General features: G+C 36.3%; 1 protein-coding gene across 4 annotated transcripts in view; it reads right to left on the reverse strand.

The window, feature by feature from the left end:
* The window catches only part of LRRK2 (leucine rich repeat kinase 2), a 157,176-nt gene that overhangs the window by 116,204 nt on the left and 26,433 nt on the right, over nucleotides 1-14,539 (reverse strand). For all 4 annotated transcript variants that reach the window (XM_030835385.2, XM_030835384.2, XM_060306159.1 and 1 more), the window contains exons 12-13: nucleotides 3,025-3,154; nucleotides 1,490-1,614 (exon numbers count right to left, since the gene is read on the reverse strand). In XM_030835385.2, coding sequence (XP_030691245.2) covers nucleotides 1,490-1,614; nucleotides 3,025-3,154 — 255 coding nt within the window. The remainder of the gene's footprint in view (nucleotides 1-1,489; nucleotides 1,615-3,024; nucleotides 3,155-14,539) is intronic.

Genomic DNA, 14,539 nt, shown 5'->3' on the forward strand with positions numbered 1-14,539 from the left:
AGTTACCAGGGGGTTAAAAAAAAAAAAAAAAAGGCATGACGAAAGAAAGCCCTCTCCTTGAAAAAATCTATACTCTTATACAGAGAATACTCTTATACTCAGAAACATAAAATACCAATATGACTACAGATAATGGTAGATTTAGGAAGATTTCATTTAAAAAGGACCAAAAAAAATGGGCTTCAAAAGAATTGGGACTTTTACAGAGCGAAATAATAATAACATCCCTGATATTCAGTAGTCAGAAAGTCACGCCAAATGTACCTCCTAAACATCTCCCACATCCATCCTCTCCTCTGTTTTCTTTGCTGGGCCCCCACCATATTTCACCTATCACAGCCTCCAGCCTAATCTCCCTGCAGGAGTTTCCCCTCCCGTCAATCATTATCCACACCACAGTGCTACTGTTATAAATTGCAGATTTGGTTATGACACTGCAATTTTGAAACACCTTAAATAAATTTGAATTGACTTGTGCTAAAAAAAAGCACAAATTGCTCAGTGTTGTGTTCAAGGCCCTTCCCTCTCAGCCTCTGCCTGTCCTTCCACATTTATCCCCAGGACTGCTTTCCTCACATACCATGCTCCACTCACCCCACACCATGAGCACTTTCTCTTTCTGCTTCAAATGTCCTTCCTGGCTTTTATACCAGGTCAGCCTTATTCACCCGTCAGGTTCAAATATCACAATCTCTGGCCTACTCTTTTGAATAAATTATCTGTGCCTCCATCAATACTCTCATAGCCTTTTATAATACATATATCTATAATAGCTCCTCGCAACTGTCTGGTAATTAACTATCTGTCTACCTCTAGGCTCCTATACATAGTACAGTCATGTCTTGTTTTACTTGTCTTTCAGACCTTTGCAGTCATCACAATATATAGAACATAAGAGGCACTTAATAACTACGTGCTGAATGAATGGGGGAGCAGTTGTTTTAAATGGGCTTTGGAGGACAAATAAGGTCATAACAGATGTAAGCAGGAAGTAAATGTGGGGAGGATTGACACTATTGTGGCTCATGAGTAAAAGCTACATGGTTATATTTGAGAAAGATTAATTCAACCACAGAGTAAAAGAAGGACTGGAAAGAGGCAAAAGAGGAAGTGTGAAAATTAGTTGGGTATTATTATAATTCAGACAGGAAAAAAACAAACAAAAAAACTTGGACTTGGTAAGGTCAACAGAAATAGAAAAGAAATAGCAGAAATGACACTCTCCTTGGAGGTAAAGCTCGACACTATGTTGCAGTTATTTTTTCTGGAAATAAATTATTGATATTTCTTATTAAATTTTAATCTAAATTTATCTGACTCTTCCACATCATCATTTTCCCTCTATTTTAATTTTTGGGCTAGTGGAAAGATTACATTTGGTTGGCAGAAACTGGTCCTTTAATTTTTGCCTAGAAAGTTGATATTTCATGAAAAGTCAAAAAATCCACTTAAAATGACATCTCTTCCCACAATCAATTATGTAACTTACCTGGAACTATAAAATGTAAAATAGCTCGAAGTGCCTCCAGCTGCACTGATACTGACATCTCATGACTTCTCATAACTGTTATTATTTTGCGGGCCACTGCTGCCATTGTATCCAGGGAAGTGTTACTAGAGATAAAATATTGAAATGCTTATTAAGAGTACAACCTGATTCCAATACAAACACCAATTTGAAACAAGTACGAGAAAACAGATCTATTTTATCAGAAAAGGCTGATGTGAATTCGGCAGTATGAGCAGACACAATTTAAATTCTAATTTAGTTAAACTTTGACGTCAAGAAGTTAAATTTACAGTAAACTGGGAATTCTTTGATTTAGTTTCCCAGAACTAACAACTTCCTTCTGATCTATACATGGGTCACTGGCAGCAAGCCTGGAAAGTAGGTGTTATTATTTGCATTTTCCAGGTACAGAATTTAGGCTGACAGAGGTTAAACATCAAGGTCCTATCACTGGAATGTGACAGAGCCAGAGCTGGAATGCAAACTCTGACTGCCAAGTCCAGAGAGCTGTTTATTGTATAACTACCTGCCTCTTCCAGATTAACACCACTAGACTTCTTATATGGTATTCTTAATTATTTTTTGCATTAAGTCTTGGTTTCTCTAAGGTATTTTAGCTATACTTTCTTTTACATATAAATAAATGTAGATTTCAGTAGGTGCTACAAACTGTAATAGAGGCAGCCCTTGCTTTACACAGTGCCCTACTGACTAAAACTTCCGCATATCATAACTGTGTCCTCACTTCGCGTGGGTCTGTGGTTACTGACATATAGTCCCTTTTTTCCACTTTAAAGTCCCAGGTTAAACACATCCCCTCTTTGTAGCCTCTCTCCTTTGCTCGCCCTAGCTTGGTTCACCAAGACCCTATGATTTTACACATCCTGCCATTGAATTATCACACTGTATTGTAATTATCTGTTTATAAATTAGTCTCCCCAACTAGACAGGGAGATTTTTAAGGGCAGGCACATTGTCATAGTTAACTTTGAATCCCCACAACTGGAAATTTACACATTTAATATATGAGAAAACAGCCAGAAATATTAATTGCCCAGAATGTACAAAATCTTAAACTGTCAGTTATTCCACTGCATTTTTGCCTCATATATAAAGGTTCACACACTGCCAGGACCATAAAAATCACAATTTAAGGTAAACTTAAAAATAACAATTAGAAGCCATATCTTGATTTTATCTTTTATACCTTTCACATAACACAATAATCTGAAAAACTGTTTAAGGTTATGTTCTATATAACTGTCATTTTTCAAAACATAGTCAACACCAAGCATTAAGCACAAAAGCAAACCTTCAATGTATTTCTACTTTATCACCCCTTTCAATATGTAGATAAAATAAGTCTATGTATCACTGACATGAAATTATATTGCAAAATGTTTCACTCTTCAAATGCCTTGTTTTTCCTTTTATTCTTAAAATTATGCTCAAAATATTGATATTCTACCTGGTCCAATTAATATATTCTATATAAATTCAGAAATATGTATTACCTTCCTTCAAAAAGATGATTTAGCATTTTACAGCCACTTTCAGCCACTTCAGGAGAATGTATATGCTTCTGCATTAACTCCAATACATTCAGATATATTCCTTTTGATAACAGGATCTTTCTGAAATTAACTACAAGATTTTTTAAATGTTACTTGTATAAACGAAAGCACATTCTCATAATCTTGCAAAAAGACACATACTATTAAAATAATCCAAATTCATAGGAAGGTATTTAAACTACATATTTAATTTATATTTCATTGGCAACTTAAAGATCATTAATTTTTTTAATTTAAAATATATACCATTTCCAATTTTTACACATTTATTAACCATTTGTTGAGGTTTTAGTATTAAAGTCTCATTCACAGAGTAAACTAGTGGAATGTAACCATCATCCATGTGAAAAGAGTATTTTTTGCAGAAATGCATTTTAAAATAATGTCCTCCAAAATAAGAATGAAAGTTAAATTTCATTCTAATATTTAAAACAACTTCCTAAAATAACCATACTTATATAGAGCTAAGGCTCACTAGTGAGTTGGGAATAAGTTATAGATGTGTGAAGATACTGAGCATTGTATTGGCTCTTGGGGGATGCAGGAAGTGGGGCTGAAACCAGGCTGGGTTGCCCTCAGCCTTGAGCTACCTTCTCCATTTACCCCAGTGGACTGTACAAACATTATCATTTCTATGTGTGCCATGATATGCAAAGTGATGAAAAGCACTGATAGAGAACAAAAATAATTACATACTTTCACAGAATAATGCCAAAGCTTAAGAAACACATAGATTGCTTTAAAACTGATTGCATATTACATGTGGAAAAGTAATTATATCCCAGCAATAATTATTACAAATTAATTTTCCTCTTCATAATAAACTTTCTTCACCAAATGCAAATCCAGTGTCTTAAAGTTTCCACATTGTCTTAAAGTTTCTATATAAATATCACTTATCTTGAAACCTCTATATAAATATCAATTCCAACATTATACACTATATTTCAACACTTTGAAGGTGGCAGGAAATGAAACTTTTAAAGCTTTAAGTACTATTTTGAAAAAATAAGATATGCATCTCAAATTGGGAAAAAAAGAAAAGATCAGACAAAACTCAGAAATAAGTGGAAGTGATATATGCATTCTAAATTACTGGCAAAAATCTGAAAACTAACACCTTTTAAAGACATCCTGAATAGCACACATTAAAATATAATAAGAAGTTGGTTATTCAAGTGTTGGTGAGGATGTGGATAAAAGGGAATGTAAAATGGTAGAGCCACTATGGAAAAAAGTATGGAGATTCCTCAAAAAAATTAAGAATAGAACTATCATATGATCCAGGTATCCCACTTCTGGATATTTATCCAAAAAATGTGAAACTCCACTGATTTGAAAAGATACATGCACCCCTATGTTCTTCACAGCATTATTTATAATATCCAAGATATGGAAACAACCTAAGTGCCCATCAACCAATGAATGCATAAAGAAGATATGACATACATATATGGTGGAATACTACTCAGTCATAAAAGAGATGAAATCTTGTCATTTGCACCAACATGGATGGACCTTGGAGGTATTATGCTAAGTGAAATAAGTCAGATGGAGAAAGACAAATACTGTATGATTTCACTCACACGTGGAATATTAAAAAATAAATAAATGAACAAACGAAACAAAAACAGAGTACTAGTGGTTACCAGAGGGGAGAGGGGCCAGGGAGTGTGAAATGTATAAAGGGGATGAACTGTATGGTGATGGATGGAAACTACATTTTTGGTGGTGAGCACACTGTAGTATATACAGAAGTAGAAATATAATGTTGCATACATGAAACTTATAATGTTATAAACCAATCTTAGCCCAATAAAAAATTTTTAATGATTTTAATTAATTAATTTAAAAAAGAATTTGGTTGTTTTGCTCAGTCAAATCAGAAGTTTTAATAGCCCTTCCTAAAATGGCTAAATTCCAACCAAGGAAATACTTTAAATTATAGAACTTATTCTAGACCAGCAGTTCCCACACTTCACAGTACATGAGAATCCCCTGGGTGACTTGTTAAAACAGATTGCTGGGTTCCACCTACAGAGTTTATGATTCATTGGGTCTATATGGCACCCTAGAAATTACATTTTTAACAAGTTCCCAAATGATGTTTCTGGTCCAGAGACCACACTATAATGATCACTGTCTTGGACATTAACTCAATTTGAGACTTGAAAATTAAGAGTAGAAATTCCATCGTACAGTACACGTTGGAGAAAAAATTATAGCACGGAGTCACTTTAGAGTTTATAGAAGACTTTACACACCTTATCTCATCTACCAGCTATCTACACAATACTCATGACTTCTTCCACTCCATTTTAGCAATAAATTATCTGCTTTACAAGACCAATAACAATATGCAAAACTCCCTCCAGGCCTTCACTTCAATAGTCACCTTCTTTCCTCACTAGGCAGTGAGGAAAGTCACAATTTCATCACCTCTGAACCCTAATATGTATACTCCTTCTTTGCTTTGTATTTTTTCTTAGTTACCTCACATATCGTATATGCCAATTAGCCTTTTTATTTATCTTCCCCACTAGAGTGTAAGCTTCATGAGCCTGGGATTTCTATTTATCTGCTGTGTCTCAAGTGCCTAAGGTTCAATAAATATTAATTTAATTAATTAATTAAATGAAGAAAATGTTACACAAGATACTTGAACCTTCACCTGGTTAGCACCATCACAAAACCCAGTTTTTCTGGCCAAGAATCCAGTCATTTTTTCTAGAAAACTATACCCAGCCCTACACATGCAATGTTCCCAAGTGTGTTTCAATGACAAGTTGCCCATGGAGATTGGTGAACAAGCTACCTAAGTTCTTAATACTCTCATAAGGCAGAACTCCAAGGACTATACAAAGGGATCTGAGGAAAGTTAACATGGCAAGTGACCAAGAACAAAGAAGTAAGAAAGTAGAAAGAGCAGAGAACTGATTCTGAACAAAGAAACCAAGGTTAACTCCAAATGTAACTAATCCTGAGACACCGTAATAAGAATCAGCCCAGGGACTGATCAAAATTGCAGAGATCAGGGCTTCCCTGGTGGCACGGTGGTTGGGCGTCCGCCTGCCGACGCAGAGGACATGGGTTCGTGCCCCGGTCTGGGAAGATCCCATATGCCACGGAGCGGCTGGGCCCGTGAGCCATGGCCGCTGGGCCTGCGTGTCCAGAGCCTGTGCTCCGCAACGGGAAAGGCCACGGCAGTGAGAGGCACATGTATCGCAAAAAAAAAAAAAAAAATTGCAGAGATCAAGATTCTTCCCAGGGAAGACCCTGAGCTCCCCTCCTCCCATGGGCATACCAAAATTACAACTATTTACAGAGCAACTATCTATGAGAATGATCTGAAGACTAGCAGAAAAGATATTCCACAACTAAAAACATAAAAGAAGAACCACAATGAGATGACAGGAGGGGTGTAGAATGTGATGTAGTCAAGACCCACACTCCCGGATAAGGGGCCAACAAACAGGAGGATAATCACAATTGCAGACGTTCTCCTCATGGAGCAAGGGGTCCAAGCCCCTCATTGGTCTCTCCAGCCTGGGGGTACTGCACTGGGAAGATGAGCCCCCAGAACATCAGGCTTTGAAAGCCACTGGGGCTTGTATAGTGGGAGAGCAAGAGGGCTGTAGGAAACAGAGATTCCACCCTTAAAGAGTGCATGCGAAGTTTCACACACTTGGAGACCCAGCGCACAGTAAGTTGAAAAGAGCCTGGGTCAGACCCACTTGCCCATCTTGGAGAGTCTCCCAGAGAGGCAGAAGGTAACTGGGACTCCCCCTGGGCACAAAGATGCTGCTGACAGCCATTTTGGGTAGCATATTCTACCACGAGGACATTGGTGCTGACAAGTACCATTTTGGAGTTCTCCATCCAGCCAATTAGCACTAGGATTCAGCTGCACCTATCAGCAGGTTGGCACTAGTCCTGGGAACCCCTCAGGCCCATAGTCAGCTGCCACGGGATTCTCAGGCGCACAGCCAGCCACCCAGGGACCTGGCACTGCCAACCAGCAGGTCGGCACCAGCTCCAAAATCCTAAGCTCTGCACTCAACTGCCCCAAGACCTCCCAGGCCTGAAGTCAGCCTGCCAGGACCCAGCACCCCCCACCAGTGGGCTAGAACCAGTCCCAGAAATCCCCAGACTGTGCAATCAGCCATGCCATGACCCAGCCTTGGCCACCAGGGACCTGCAGCCTCTGCATAGGAGGTTCAGGCAGCCAACCAGCCAGAAACTGGCCCCGCCTACCTGAGCACCCATAGTAGTTGGACTCACCACAACAGAAGAGCCCACTCAGACCACACAGGGGGCACCCCTAGAAGATATACTCTGTTAACCAGAGGGGAGTGTACTCCTAGATCTAATAATATGTTCCTACGTAAGGACACTTCTCCAAGATCAGGAAACATAATCAACCCACCTAAACATACAAATAAAAACAAAAAATTAGGCAAAATGAGACAACAAAGGAATATATTCCAAATGAAGGAACAAGATAAAATCTCAGAAGAATTAAGCCAAGTAGAGATATGCAATCTACCAGATAAAGCATTCAAGGTAATGATCAAAAAGATGCTCAACAGGGCTTCCCTGGTGGCACAGTGGTTGAGAGTCTGCCAGCCAATGCAAGGGACACGGGTTCGTGCCCCGGTCCGGGAAGATCCCACATGCCGCAGAGCGGCTGGGCCCGTGAGCCATGGCCACTGAGCCTGTGCATCTGGAGCCTGTGCTCCGCAACAGGAGAGGCTACAACAGTGAGAGGCCCGCGTACCGCAAAAAAAAAAAAAAAAAAAAAAAGATGCTCAACAAACTCAGGAGAAGGATGAGCGCAGTGAGTTTAACAAAGAGTTAGAAAATATAAAGAATTAAAGAGATGAAGAATACAAAAATTGAAATGAAAATTACACTACAAGGGTTCAACAGTAGATTAGATGATACAGAGGAATAGATCAGTGAACTGGAAAACAGTGTAGTGAAAAATAACATGAGCTGAACAAAAAAAAAAAAAAAAGGAAAAGAAAACCTGTAAAATATGAGTTCAATTTAAGAGAACTCTGAGACAACATCAAGCATACTAACATTCTCATATAGAGACCCCAGAAGGAGAAGAGATAGAGAAAATGGCAGAGAAATTATCTGAAGTGACAATAGCTGAAAACTTCCCTAAACTGGGAAAGGAATAGATATCCAGGTCCAGAAAGCACAGAGAGTCCCAAACAAGATCAACAGATCGAGGTCCATAAAAAGACATATTGTAATTAAAATGGAAAAAACTGAAGATAAGGAGAGAATATTAAAGCAAAAGAGAAGCAACTAGTTATATACAAAGGAACTCCCATAAGACTGTCAACTTAAATTCTGCAGAACAGAAGGGAGTAGCAGGATATATTCAAAATGATAAAAGGAAAAAATACTCTACCCAGCAAGGCTATCATTCATTTGAAGGAGAGATAAGAGTTTTACAGACTAGCAAAAGCTAAGAGTTCAGCACCACTATGCTGTACAAGAAATGTTAAAGAGATGTCTCTGGTGGAAAAAAGAAGACCACAACTAGAAAAATAAACTTTATGAAAGGACAAATCTCATTGGTAAAGGCAAATAAAGTAAAGGTAGTAGATCAACCACTTATAAAACTAGTAGGAAGGTTAAAAGAAAAAAGTAGTAAAATCATCTATGCCCACAGTAAGTAGGTAAGGGATTCCTACAAAACAAAAAGATGCAAAATATTATGTAAAAAACACTGAATGTGGAGAGAGTAGTAAAAATGCAGGAATATTAAAATGCTTTCAAAGTTAAGAGATCATTTTCTCAAGAAAGTAACATTGGAAAAAAGAAAAATACAACAGATTAATGTTTTATATGTGTGTATGTGTGTGTCTGTATATATATCTATAATATATATATAGGAATATATACTCATAATAACAAAATAAATCCATATTTGATCAATAAATTAGAAATAAAAAGTTAAGAGATCAACTTAAAATAATTTTATACACACACACACACACACATCCCTCACAGTAACCACAAACCAAAAATCTGTAATAGATACATACTGAAAAAAAGAAAATAATCCAAACATAAAACTAAAGGATAGTCATCAAATCATAAGAGAAAGGAACAAAAGAAAAAGGAACAAAAAAGAACTACAAAAAAAAGCACCCATAAATAAACAGCAATAAGCACACACCATAAATAATTACTTTAAATGTAAAGGGACTAAATGTTCCAACCAAAAGACATAGAGTATCTGAACGGATAATAAAATGAAATCTACCTATATGCTACCTACAAGAGACTCACTTCAGATCTAAAGACACAAACAGACTGAGAGTGAGGGGATGAAAACAGGTATTCCATGCAAATGGAAAAGAAAAGAAAGCTGGGGTAGCAATACTTATATCAGACAAAATAGACTTTAAACAAAGACTGTAACAAATAACAAGAAAGAACATTACATAGTGATAAAGGGATCAATCCAGCAAGAAGATATAACAATTATAAATACATATGCCACAACACAGGAACACCTGAATACATAAAGCAAATATTAACAAACATACAGAAAGAAATTGACAGCAACACAATGATACTAGGGAACTTTAACACTCAATTTACATCAATGGACAGTTCATTCAGACAGAAAATCAATATGAAAACACTGGCCTTAAAAGACACAATGGGGCTTCCCTGGTGGCGCAGTGGTTGAGAGTCGGCCTGCCGATGCAGGGGACACGGGTTCGTGCCCCGGTCCGGGAAGATCCCACATGCCGCGGAGCGGCTGGGCCCGTGAGCCATGGCCGCTGAGCCTGCGCGTCTGGAGCCTGTGCTCCGCAACGGGAGAGGCCATAACAGTGAGAGGCCCACGTACCGCAAAAAAAACACAAAAAAACAAAACAAAACAAAAAAAAGACACAATGAATCTGATGGACTTAATAGATATGTGTGTGTGTGTGTGTGTGTGTGTGTGTGTGAATATATATCACTCTCTATCCAAAAGCAGCAAAATACATATTTCTTTCAAGTGCACATGGAACATTTTCCAGGACAGATCACAGGCTAGGCCACAAAACAAGTCTCAATAAATTTAAAAAGACTGAAATCATATCAAGCATCTTTTCCTACCATAATGCTATGGGACTAGAAATAAACTTGAAGAAAAAAACTGCAAAAAAACACAAATATGTGCAGGCTAAACAATATGTACTAAACAACCAATGAGTCACTGAAGAAATCAAAGCAGAAATTTTAAAGATACCTGGAAATAAATGAAAACACAAAGAAAAGAACCCAAATTCTATGGGATACAAGCAGAAGTCGTTCTAAAAGGGAATTATATAGCAATACAAGCATACCTCACAAAACAAGAAAAATCTCAAATAAACAACCTAACCTTATATCTAAAGGACCACAAAAAGAAGAACAAACAAAACCCAAAATTAGTAGAAGGAAAGAAATCATAAAGATCAGAGAAGAAATAAATGAAACAGAGACTAAAAAATCAATAGAGAAGATCAATAAAACTTAGAGCTGGTACTCTGAAAAGATAAACATAATTGATAAACCGTTAGCCAGACTCATCAAGAATAAAAAAAGAGACAGAGAGAGAGGACCTGGCCCAAATCAATAAAATCATAAATAAAAAAGAAGTTACAATCGAAACCAAAGAAATATAAAAAATCATAAGAGATTACTGCAATTATATGGCTATAAAAAGGACAACCTAGAAGAAAAGGACAAATTCCTAGAAATGTACAATCTCCCAAGACTGAATCAGGAAGAAATAGAAAATACAAACAGACTGATTACCAGTAATGAAATTGAATCAGTAAAAAAAACAAATAAACAAACAAAAAAAAAACTCCCAACAAACAAAAGTCCAGGACCAGACAGCTTCAGAGATGAATTCTATCAAACACTTACAGAAGAGTAAACGCCCCTACTTCTCAAACTATTCTAAAAAACTGAAGGGAAAAGAATGCTTCTGAACCTGTTCTACAAGGCCAGCACCACCCTGATACAAAAACCAAAGATACCACAAAAGAAAATTACAGGCCAATATAACTGATGAACATAAATGCAGAAATCCTCAACAAAATATTAGCAAACTGAATTCAACAGTACATTTAAGGAATCATACACCACGGTTTATCCCAGGGATGCAAAGATGGCTCAGTATTCACCAATCAGTCAATGTGATATAAGACATTAACAAACTGAAGAAAAAAAACAGCATATGATGACCTCAACAGATGCAGAAAAAGCTTTTGACAAAATTTAGTATCAATTTATGATAAAAACTCTGAACAAAGTGAGTTTAGAGGGAACATATCTCAACATAATAATGGCCTTATATGAAAAACCTACAGCCAATATCATACTCAATGGGGAAAAGCTGAAGCATTTCCTCTAAGATCAGGAACAAGACAAGGATGCCCACTTTTGTCATTTTATTCAATGTAGTATTTGAAGTCCTAGCCACACAACACAAAGAAATATAGGGAATACAGACTGGAGAGGAAGACGTAAAACCGTCACTGTTTGCAGATGACATGATATATATAAAGAAAATCCTAAAGATGCCACCAAAAAAGTATTAGAACTAATAAATGAACCTAGTAAAGTTGCAGGTACAAAATTAAAATACAGAAATACATTGTGTTCCTATACACACAATGAGAACAAACTATCAGAAAGGGAAATTAAGCAAACAATCCCATATACAATTGCATCAGAAATAAATCTAACTACAGATGTAAAAGACCTATACTCAGAAAACTATAGACACTAATGAAAGAAAATGAAGATGACACAAACAAATGAAAAGCTATTCTGTGCTCATAGATTGGAAGAATTAATACTGTTAAAATGACCAAACTACCCCAGGCAATCTACAGGTTCAAAGCAATCCCTATCAAAATACCAATGGCATTTTTCACAGAACTAGAACAAACCATTCTAAGATTTTTATGGAAACACAAAATACACCAAATATCCAAAACAATCTTAAAAAGAAGAACAAAACTGGAGGCATCACGCTCCCTGATTTCAAACTAATAGTAAACAAAACAGTATGATACTGGCAAAACAAACAAACAAACAAACACATAGCTCAATGGAACAGACTAGAGAGTCCAGAAATGTACCCACACTTATATGTTCATTTACTCTCCAACAAAGGATGCAGGAATATACAATGGGGTAAACACAGCCTCTTCCATAAATGGTGTTAGGAAAACTGGACAGCTACATACAAAAGAATCAAGCTGGACTTCCTTTTCACAGGATATACAAAAATAAACTCACAATAGATTAAAGAATTAAATGGAAGACCTGAAACCATAAAACTCCTAAAAGAAAACATAAGCAGTATGCTCTTTGACAATGATCTTAGCAATATGTTTTTCGATCTCTCTCCTCAGGCAAGGGAATCAAAAGTAAAAATGAACAAATGGGACTGCGTCGAACTAAAAAGCTTTTGCCCAGTAAAGGAAACTATCAACAAAATGAAATGGCCACCTACTGAATGGGAGAAGATATTTGCAAATGATATATCTAATAAGGGGTTCATATTCAAAATATACAAAGAACTTATACAAGCCAACATCAGAAAAACAAATAACAAGACTAAAATATGGGCAGATGACGCTAATAAACATTTTTCAAAGAAGACTTAGGGATGGCCAACACACACATGAAAAGATGCTCAACATTACTAATCATCAGGGAAATGCAAATCAAAACCATAATGATTTATCACCTCACAACTATCAGAATGGCTATCATCAAAAAGACCACAAATAACAAATGTTGGCGAGGATGTGCAGAGAAGCGAACCCTCATGAACTGTTGGTAGAATGCAAACTGGTGCAGGCACTATGGAAAACAGTATGGAGATACCTCAAAAAATTAAAAGTAGAACTACCATATGATCCAGCAATTCCACTCCTGGCTATTTATCCAAAGAAAACAAAAACGCTAATTCGAAAAGATATATGCTCATACTAAGTGAAGTAAGCCAGACAGAGAAAGATAAATATCATATGATATCACTTCTATGAGGAATCTAAAAAAATGATCCAGATGAAGAAAGACAAATATCATATGATATCACTTATATATGAGGAATCTAAAAAAATTATACAAATGAACTTATTTACAAAAAAGAAATAGATTCACAGACACAGAAAACAAACTTATAGTTACCAAATGGGGGGAAGGGATAAATTGGGAGTTTGAGATTAAAATATACACACTACTATATATAGAATAGATAACCAACAAGGACCTACTATATAGCACAGGGAACTATACTCAGTATCTTGTAATAACCTATAACAGAAGAGAATGTAAAAAAAGAATACAAATATTTACAAATATTTACATATTACAAAGTGAATCACTTTGCTGTACACCTGAAGCTAACACAACATTGTAAATCAACTATATTCCAATAAATTTTTTTAAAAAGAAAATATATATATGCACCCCTATGTTCATTGTAGCATTATTCACAATAGCCAAAATATGGAAGCAACCTAAGTGCCCATAGATACATTAATGGAAGATGTGAATATTACTGAGCCATGAAAAAAAGTAAAATCTTGCCACTTGCAGCAACATGATGGACCTAGGGGGTTAGACTAAGTGAAATAAGTAGGAGAAAGACAAATATCCTATGATTTCACTTATATGTGGAATGTAAAAAGGAAAAGAAGTGAACGAACAATGAAACAAACAGACTCATAGATACAGCAAACAAAATGGTGGCTGCCAGAGCAGAGAACAGTGGGGGATAAGTGAAAGAGGGGGGGGGAACTTAAGCGGTACAAACTTCCTGTTACACAATAAAGGAGTCATAGGGATGGAATGTATAGCATGGGAAATATATTCTATAATAACGTAATATCTTTGTATAATGACAGATGATAACTAGGCTTACCATGCTGCTCATTTTGTAGTGTATAGAAATATAAAATCACTATGTTGTGCACCTGGAACTAACAGAGTGTTGCAGGTCAATTATATTTCAAAAACAGAATCATAGAAAAAGAGGAATTTGTGGTTACCAAAAGCTGGAGGAGGGGTGGAAGGGGGGATTGGATGAAAGTGGTGAAAAGGTACAAACTCCCATTTATAAGATAAATAAGTACTAGGGCTATAATGTACAACATGATTAATATAAGTAACACTGCTGTGTGTTATATATGAAAGTTGTTAAGAGAGTTAATCCTAAGAGTTCTCATCCCAAGGAAAACATTTCTTTCTTCTTTTATTTTGTATCCATATGAGATGATGGATGTTCACTGAACTTATTGTACTAATAATTTCATAATGCTGTACACCTTAAACTTATACAATGCTTTATGTCAATTATATCTCAATAAAAATGAAGAAAAAAGCACAAGAAAAAGTATTTTAAAAAGTAAAAATGATACATCTTCCA

The sequence above is a fragment of the Globicephala melas genome, chromosome 10 (genome assembly GCF_963455315.2).
Source record: "Globicephala melas chromosome 10, mGloMel1.2, whole genome shotgun sequence".
Classification (NCBI taxonomy): Eukaryota; Metazoa; Chordata; class Mammalia; order Artiodactyla; family Delphinidae; genus Globicephala; species Globicephala melas.